The sequence below is a fragment of the Manis javanica genome, chromosome 2 (assembly GCF_040802235.1).
Source record: "Manis javanica isolate MJ-LG chromosome 2, MJ_LKY, whole genome shotgun sequence".
Taxonomy (NCBI): domain Eukaryota; kingdom Metazoa; phylum Chordata; class Mammalia; order Pholidota; family Manidae; genus Manis; species Manis javanica.
In genome coordinates, this window is record NC_133157.1 from 136,819,900 (window position 1) to 136,829,709 (window position 9,810).

The window sequence follows — 9,810 nt, forward strand, 5'->3', positions numbered from 1 at the left end:
ACCAGCCAATGCATGTATGACCCAGAAACACAAAGTTTCTTCACCACACAACTCGTATGTCACAGTCACAAAACTCCGCACAACCACAAGGGGATATCCAATCAATTCTGAACAATGTCTGGGAAGGGAACGGTGTTGAAAGAGAAAATGTTTTTCAAAAAATGCAACTATCACAGATATGGAGTAAAATGTGTCCTTAAAAATGTTCCTTAGAGTGAGTGACACAGAAGTGAGAAATCACTGGAGACAATGAGGACATCAGTGTCTGTGGAGGACTGTACACAAGAGGACAGAGTTAAAATGACATTCGACACCACAGGACAGGCTGAGGTGAAAATAACCTTGTCTACTTTAACAGGAAGGAAGGATAGATCTGGTGGCAGGAAACCAAGGCCAAGATTTGCTTATGGGTCACATTTCTCTGTAAGGTATAAGAAAAGTTCCTTAAGAATGAAACTAGAATAAATGGCAAATCTGAGCATTAATATGGAATTTTGAAAAAACGACTGTGGAGGACAAATAAAGAGGAGATTTGGAATTGCAATTTAAAAGCATGGTATCATATAAACTGATCTATGAAATATTGAACAGTCTTTACAATATTCAGTCTTGCCTATAAAGGCACAGCACTCTCTCTTTACTTGTTTAGTTTCTCTCAATAACTTGCAAAATTTTCTGTTGGCAGCCGCGCTCAGAAAATAGCGCCCAATGCAGGGCAGCCGGAAGGCCCCGAACTTCCTAATGACAAATCATCCCACACCACTAAACTACATGCTAATTGCGCCTTGGCATAAGGACCAATGAGACCCACCAAATGGTTATGCTAATAAGGCATATGGAGCCGCACCAACCAGGTCAGAGCATGAGAACTATATAAGCAAGCCTCTCCTTCCCCTCTGAGTCCTGCCCAACTCATTTGTTTCACAAAGAGCTGAAGAATAAAGCTTTCTGCAGAAGAATCCTGCTGTTGTTGCATGCTGTTCTTGCCGGCGAGGACAGGGCACGCGACAAGTGGTGCCGAAACCCGGGAACCAGAACATCACCGGCACAGGGAGGACCCTTCAGACATCTGGAGAGGATTCAGAACTGCAGGTCAGAAGAAAGCCCGGAGGGGTAAGTTCCGAGAGGCCCCTGCCTTTTAGGATGATGGTTGATGGTTCTCTGTAAATAAGGAGGCACCATGGGGAATGCACCGTCATTAGTCACGGCGCTGCAGACAGCTCTCAAAGAGCGAAACTTGAAGGTCTCCAGCAAAATCTTAGGATCTTTTGTGAAGGAGATAGACCGTGTGGCCCCCTGGTTCATTTGTTCAGGGTCCCTCTCAATCCCGAGCTGGGACAAACTGGGGAAAGATCTTGATAGAGAGGAGGAGGAGGGTAGCCTGAGGGGAGGCACCAGGCCCCTCTGGAAACTGATTAGAGCTTGTCTGCAAGATGAGAGATGTGAAAAGGTAATAAAAGAAGGTCAGAGAGCATTGACAGATATCCAAGAGAGCATGTCAGAAACGGAACGGGAAACAGAGAGCGCGCGCGGCCGAAAAAAGGCCACAAAAACGAAGGTAAAGAAACCTCAGAGTGAGGGAGAAAGCCCGCCTAGGGCAAAAGCGAAAGAGCCCCGAGAAGCGAGTGACGATCGCCTCGGAGAAAATAGTAAATACCCCTGGAAAGAGTTGAGGGACCTCCAACTCTCCAATAGGGAATCTGAGGAGGAATTAACATCCGCAGAGGAAGGGGAAGAGAATAAAACCGCAGAGTGCAGAAGTAAGGGAACCAGCAAAGTTGAAAAGCGGACCAAGGAAAAAATGAAAGCAGGGTGTCCCCTGACGCCCGTTGCCCCGCCACCTTACGTGAGTGGCGCACTCTCCTTTTGCCACCCAGATACTCTTCAGGCAATTAGACAAATGTTTCCTATATTTGAGGATAATGGCGTACGCTCTCACCAGCCCCTGAGCCATAAACAAGTTAAGGAGTTAGCAGAATCCGTTCGGGCTTATGGAGTCAGTGCTAACTATACCATAGCACAAGTTGAGAGATTAACAGAGACAGCCATGACACCCGCAGACTGGCAATATGTAACTAAGGCATGCCTTTCTAGTATGGGGCAATACATAGAATGGAAGGCATTGTGGCATGATATCAGTATGACCCAGGCACGCGCAAACGCGGCCGAAGGACAGCCTGCGTGGTCATATGATATGCTGACGAGCCAAGGACAGTGGGTAGCCAACCAGACCGCCTTCCCCTTACAGGTATACGCACAAATAAACACGTGCTCCGCCAAGGCATGGAAAGCCCTCACCAACAAAGGAGAAGTATCAGGCAATTTGACAAAAATTATTCAGGGGCTGAGCGAGCCATTTTCTGACTTTGTCGCTCATATGATGGAGGCCGCAGGCAGAATATTTGGAGATCAGGAACAAGCAATGCCCCTAGTGGAGCAATTAGTATTTGAACAATGTACCAAGGAATGCAGACAGGCGATAACACCCTGGAAACAAAAAGGGATACATGCCTGGTTGAAAGCCTGTAGAGAAATAGGAGGGCCACTCACCAATGCGGGCCTAGCCGCGGCCATATTACAGAGCCACAAACAAGCCAGGATCACTAACAGAAGTATCAAATGCTTTCAATGCGGGAAATTAGGACATATAAAGAGAGAGTGTAGGAGCCCAGCTTCAGAACAAACAACCCAAAAGACCCCTGGGTTGTGCCCTAAGTGTAAGAAAGGCAGGCATTGGGCCAATGAGTGCCGGTCTATTAAAGATATAGAAGGGAAACCCTTAGAACTGCCAAAAAACGCCCAGAGGGGCCCCCGGCACCAGGGCCCGCAAATATATGGGGCAACCAGCACGCAAGTGTCATTCGGGAACAACCAGGCCCTCCAAGGAGAGCCACTTCAGGTTCCGCGGGATTGGACATCCGTGCCACCACCAGAATAGTGTTGACTCCACAGATGGGAGTTCAGCCTATCCCTTCAGACTTTAAAGGCCCCCTACCACCAAATACCGTTGGGTTGCTCTTAGGGTGCTCTTCTGCTGCCTTGAAAGGCCTGACAGTCCATCCCGGAGTCATAGATCAAGATTATGAAGGACAGGTAAAAATCATGTGTTCGGCTCCCAGAGGAATCTATCCTATATCCCCGGGAGACCGCATAGCCCAGCTCTTAGTTTTACCTAGTCTCCACGCCAATTATCCTGCTACCAACACGGAGAGGGGAGAAAGGGGCTTCGGCTCCTCTGACTGGGATTCAGCCTTCATAGTATTAGATTTAGCAGACAGACCAAAATTAACTCTTCAAATAGAGGGAAAGAGCTTTGAGGGAATCCTAGACACTGGAGCAGATAAAAGTATTATCTCTGCAACCTGGTGGCCCTCCAAGTGGCCTGTGACCCAATCCTCACATTCATTACAAGGTTTAGGATATGAGTCAAGCCCTTCAATTAGTGCCAAACCATTGAAATGGCGAGCCCCTGAATGACAAGGGGGTACAGTCACCCCTTATGTACTCCCTCTACCGGTCAATTTATGGGGGAGGGATGTCATGAGAGACTTAGGCCTCAAACTCATTAATGAATACTCCACCCCCGCCCAAGGCATGATGATGGACATGGGATACATCCCTGGCAAGGGGCTGGGGAAACACCAACAGGGACACATAGAGCCCATCCTGCCCAAAGTAAAGAATGACCGTCACGGCCTGGGTTTTTCATAGGGGCCATTGAAGATGCCATGCCCATACCTTGGCTCACAGAGGAGGCCGTATGGGTTCCTCAGTGGCCCCTATCCTCTGAAAAATTAGAAGCAGCTCATTGCTTAGTGCAAGAGCAGCTCCAAGTGGGACACCTAGAACCCTCTGTGTCCCCATGGAACACACCCATATTTGTAATCAGGAAAAAGTCAGGATCATGGAGGTTGCTTCATGATCTGAGAGCAGTAAATGCTCAAATGAGAATGCTTGGACCCGTACAACGGGGACTGCCACTCCTCTCTGCCTTACCCAAAGAATGGAAAGTGCTCATAATAGATATTAAAGATTGTTTCTTTTCTATACCTCTAAGCTCCAAGGACAGGGAAAGATTTGCTTTTACTTTGCCAGCTATTAACCATGAACAACCCGATGCCAGATTTCAGTGGAAGGTCCTCCCTCAAGGAATGGCAAATAGCCCCACCATATGTCAACTGTACGTTCAGCGAGCGCTAGACCCAATTCGTAAGACCTATCCCACGCTAAAGATCATCCATTACATGGATGACATCCTTCTTTGCTCCCCACAACCAGCGGAAATAGAAGAAGCATATATAGATCTCACTAGATCCCTAGAAAATTGGAGACTGAATATAGCAAGTGAGAAGGTCCAAAAATCTAGTGTTAGCAAATTCCTAGGAGCAACCATTTACACAGATGTAATTTGCCCCCAAAAGCTTGAGATAAGACATAATCAATTGCGAAATTTGAATGACTTCCAAAAACTCCTAGGGGATATTAATTGGTTGTGCCCATACTTAAAGATACCCACCACTGAATTGACTCCACTATTTAAAACCCTAGAAGGAGACCCACAACTAACGTCACCGCGCTCCCTCACACCTGAGGCATTACAAGCCATTCGCAAAGTAGAACAGGCTTTGATGACAGCACAATTAAATAGAGTGCAATCGAATGAACCCTTTGAGTTGTGTGTGCTTCCCACCCCGGAGCTGCCAACAGCAGTTTTATGGCAGCACGGCCCACTGATCTGGATCCATCCCCAAGCCTCTCAGGCTAGGACAATAGAGTACTTTCCGGCAGCCGTGGCCAAACTTGCTTTGAGAGGAGTAAAAACCTCCATGACACATTTCGGAGAGGCTCCAGCTAAAATTATAACCCCTTACAGCATAGAACAGATACAAGTATTATGTGCTATGAACGATGATTGGGCCATACTTGCTTACAGTTTCTCAGGAACCTTTGATAATCATTTCCCTAAACATCCCCTCATCAACTTCGCCAAAAATCATCTCCTAGTATTTCCTCGGGTCACTAGCCTAACCCCGCTGCCTCATGGAAAAACAGTTTACACGGACGGGTCTAAGACAGGCACAGGTGCCTATGTCCATGATGGCAAAGTTGTGACAAAAGGCTACACGCCTGACACTCCACAAATAGTGGAATGTCGCATAGTCTTAGAGGTCCTACAAATCTTTCCTGAACCTTTAAATATCGTGTCTGACTCCTGTTATGTAGTTAATGCAGTCAAATCTCTAGAAGTGGCCGGGCTAATCAAAGCGTCCAGCCCAGTAGCCACTTTGTTCAAACAGATACAATCAGCACTACTTCATAGGCAATCTCCTTTGTATATAACTCATATCAGAGCACATTCAGGCCTTCCCGGGCCTATGACCCAAGGCAACCACCTAGCAGACCTCGCAACCAGAAATATAGCTTTTCCCCTGCTAGACCCTATCACCGCAGCTTCAAAATTCCATACACAATTTCATGTCACTGCCGAAACACTGCGCAAGCGGTTTAGCATAACCAGGGCCGAAGCTAGGAATCCTTGTCCTTAGCTGCCAACATTGCTGCAGCTTCCTTCCCACACCTCATGTTGGGATAAACCCCAGAGGTATTAGGCCTTTACAAGTTTGGCAAATGGATGTGATGCATATTTCGTCTTTTGGGAAACTGAAATATGTACATGTATCCGTGGATACTTGTTCAGGAGTCATCTTTGCCTCCCCATTGTCAGGAGAGAAAGCTTCCCATGTCATCCAGCACTGCCTTGAGGCTTGGAGCGCATGGGGGTTACCACAGATTCTGAAAACAGACAATGGCCCAGCCTATACCTCTACAAAATTTGCTCAATTTTGTCATCACATGGGGATAAAACATATCACTGGCCTTCCCTACAACCCACAGGGTCAAGGGATTGTGGAACGCGTGAACCGCACGCTCAAATCCTATTTACTTAAACAAAAAGGGGGAATTGAAGATATACCCCCCACACCAAAAACTGCCATAGCCCTAGCACTTTTCACTATAAATTTTTTGAATCTGGATGCTCAAGGCCATACAGCAGCGGATCGCCATAATCAGTGGCCAAAAGACCCACAAGAACTAGTAAAATGGAAGGACGTGTTATCTAACCAATGGAAGGGCCCGGATCCAATCATAATCAGATCCAGGGGAGCTGTGTGTGTTTTCCCCCAGGGTGAAGAAAATCCCTTCTGGATCCCAGAGCGCCTAACGAGGAAAGTTCTAAACAAAGGAGATGACTTCGCTGTACCTCCTGACCCTGCTCCTGACACTGGAGACCCCGACTCAGGGAGTATTGAGATGGGGAATCCTGTCTGCCTTTCCTAAGCCTATGCCTGTCCGTTTCAATGCAGCCGTTTTTCCCCACTTTTTCACCACCAACTCTAGTATGAACTTGCCCTACCTAGAAAAGGACACCCTAACAGCCCCGTTGGGAGAAAACCGATCCTTCGTAACTAATGGGTCATTATGCTTCACCACTCAGAATCTAGCTGGCTGTATCTCCCTGAAACGGAGGAAATACGGATGGTTCAGTGACATAATTCTAGAGGCCAGTAGCCTCCCCGTTATGTCAGCTAAATTTGAAGGGCCTAATAAGGAAGGGAGCCCGCCCTATAAGAACATGACTATCCACCAGATGGTTTTCTGGATCAATGGCACATTTGTACACTCTCCCAGGAACAATTCCACCAACAGGCCTCGTCAACCCAAATATGCCTCCCATTGTGTGGGCGACTATGAGGGAGAGCTGTGGCCCTGGACTGACTGTCAGTCAACTGTAGTAACGTGGGCAACTGAGAGGCAGGAGTTAACCATCTCCCCAGATATGGAGGGACGGCCAGCCAATGAGGCTTGGTGGCCAGTAAAGGTGCTCGAAGGCGAGTTTTGTCAGCAGCTGAGCATGAACCCCTTCCATAAATGGATGCTGTGTGGAGTCAATGGCTCGTGTACTGACCTCTCCCCCTTTTCCGCCCTCCAGGGTGGGGGAATCGGTGTAAAAAATATCACCTTTTGGTGCGAGAATAACCACATGCGCGCACACTGGAACATGATCATGACCCATAACAACGAGAACTACACGTGTTCAGCAAAATCACGTCCAGAGTCACCTAATTCCCTTTTTCCACCTTCTCCAGTATGCGTATACCCCCCATTTCTGTTTATCTTATCCAATAGTAGCTTTGACTCCTGCTCCAATGAAACCTGCTTTCTGTCTCAGTGTTGGGATGCGCGTAACTTTACCAATGCTTTGGTAGTCCGCATCCCCCGTTGGGTCCCTGTTCCCGTAGACGCCCCTAACACCATGACTCTGTTTCGAGAAAGGCGCGATTTCGGTGTTACAGCCGCCATAGTGCTCCTGATCTCCGCGACCGCGGTCGCAGCCACCGCCACTGGTATAGCTTTAGACACCTCCATCAAATCGGCTACAGAGCTCAATAACCTTGCAGCCTCAGTAGCTTCTGCCCTGGACCAACAGTCCACACTTGATGGCAAACTGAAAGGAGGAATAATGATCCTCAATCAACGCATAGATCTCGTGGAGGAACAAATAGAGGTGCTCTGGCAAATGGCCCAATTGGGATGTGAGCGGAAATATCGTGCCCTCTGCATCACTAGCATTCAATATAAAAATTTTACACGGGCAGCTAATCTGTCACGAGACCTGTCCCAGTATCTTTCAGGAAACTGGTCCCAAGACTTCGATGGGACACTAGAAGAGCTGCGGCGAGAAATTATCCACATCAACTCCACCCGTCTAGATATCTCCGTAGCGGAAGGACTCTCTTCCTGGTTCCTCAGAGCTCTCTCCCACGTCAAGGAGTGGGCGGGCATGGCTGGGATGGGCGTGTTCCTGCTTGGAGGTCTCATGCTCTTACTCTGGTTGTTATGCAGACTCCGCAACCAACATAAGCAGGACAAGGTGATCCTTGCTCAAGCCCTAATGGCGATAGACGTTGGCGCCTCTCCCCAAGTGTGGCTCAACATGCTTAAGAAGGAAGCTCGGCTTTAGCTTGAGGTAGCTCTTGCACCCTGAGCCCATGTGGTACTGCACCAGGCCCGAGTACCTCAATGCTTAATCACAGCTTTCTTTAAGAAGCTCATGGTGCAAGAGGGTTGAGAAAAAGGGTCCAAACCCTTTGTACCAAGCGGTCCCAACGCCAGCCAGAGGATGCGAGGCAAAGCACTGCAAGAGGTCTTGGACCCCTCTGAGAGGCATGCCTGACTGCATAGGGGTAGATGCCCAGAACCCCTCTCCAAAAAGGGGGCATCAGGAAGTATGATGGAGGTCAGGCCTCTGTCTCCGCCTCTGCTGACAAGTTCCGCCTTGAGCTTCTGTTAGACAAAAAAGGGGGAGATGTTGGCAGCCGCGCTCAGAAAATAGCGCCCAATGCAGGGCAGCCGGAAGGCCCCGAACTTCCTAATGACAAATCATCCCACACCACTAAACTACATGCTAGTTGCGCCTTGGCATAAGGACCAATGAGACCCACCAAATGGTTATGCTAATAAGGCATATGGAGCCGCACCAACCAGGTCAGAGCATGAGAACTATATAAGCAAGCCTCTCCTTCCCCTCTGAGTCCTGCCCAACTCATTTGTTTCACAAAGAGCTGAAGAATAAAGCTTTCTACAGAAGAATCCTGCTGTTGTTGCATGCTGTTCTTGCCGGCGAGGACAGGGCACGCGACAATTTTCTTCATATTTGTTTCTGTGATGTTCAAATTTATTGCAAATATGTTTATCAGTTTTTTTTCTATTGTCAAAAAGATGATTTTATCATTACATTTTCTTCCTGACAATTTTGGTATATCAGAAAACTGTTCATTTTGCATGCATATATCAAATCAAATTACATTAATTATAATATTTTTAAACAATTATTTTAAGCTATGTGGGGAAAAAGTGATCATCTGAAAATTGTAATTGTGCATCCTTTCTATGGATATATCTTTTATTTTTATGCCATATTCTATTGTATTGCCTGAAATTCTAGGCTAGCAGTAAATGATTATTTTGAGAGAATATGTATACTTATTACTGAAAATTATTAGAATGCCTCCATTTCAGTTAACTTGTAAGTATCAAGTTGAGGAAGTATCATTCTATCCTTAGTAGTAATAGTTTTTTTTATTGACAAGAGAAAAAATACTCAAATTCTTTCAGAAGCTTTTGAGATATCCATAGGTTTTTAATCCTTTGATTTATTGATGTTACATCACATTTCCTTCCTATTCATTTTCAACATGACAACAATGTTGCTTGGTATAGGAATACTTGAAAATTATTTTTTCAATCTAGTTTACTAGTGGGAAATTTAGACTATCAATATTTTTAAATTAGAAGACATACAAGATTTATGTTATCTAAATCTGTTTTCTTGATTATTTTTCACCATTTATAACTGTCATTGATAATATAGACTAGATTTTATGGCTTTCACCTCATCTCTGAAGGCTTATATATGTGTCAAATACTTTGATTCTAAATTCTTGTATTACTTAAATATTTATTACCCACAGAGACACATGCACACATATATAAATATGTATATAATTTGTTGGAATTAGTCAAATATGACCTAAATATATCTTCCCCTTTGAGATACTACAAATGATTCTTGACTCCTCTCAATACCTCAAATTTTACTTTTTATTAACAAATTCCCTATAATTTACTCTTTATTAACTCTCATATAACTCTTTATTTAGATCTTTCTCTCCCTACAGGCCCCCTTATTCTAAAGATGCACTTTTCAGGTTTAACCTTGAATTTCATACACAAGATTTACTTAATGGC

The 9,810-nt window shown here is 45.8% G+C and overlaps 1 protein-coding gene across 1 annotated transcript; it reads left to right on the top strand.

Annotated features, from left to right (window-relative positions):
- Nucleotides 1–678: 678 nt before the first annotated feature.
- Nucleotides 679–8,610, top strand: LOC140847888 (uncharacterized). Its single transcript, XM_073229493.1, has 2 exons — nucleotides 679–1,113; nucleotides 6,187–8,610. Exon 2 carries the CDS (start codon nucleotides 6,248–6,250, stop codon nucleotides 8,021–8,023), a length of 1,776 nt encoding a protein of 591 aa, XP_073085594.1. The 5' UTR covers nucleotides 679–1,113; nucleotides 6,187–6,247; the 3' UTR covers nucleotides 8,024–8,610.
- The last annotated feature ends 1,200 nt before the right edge of the window (nucleotides 8,611–9,810 follow it).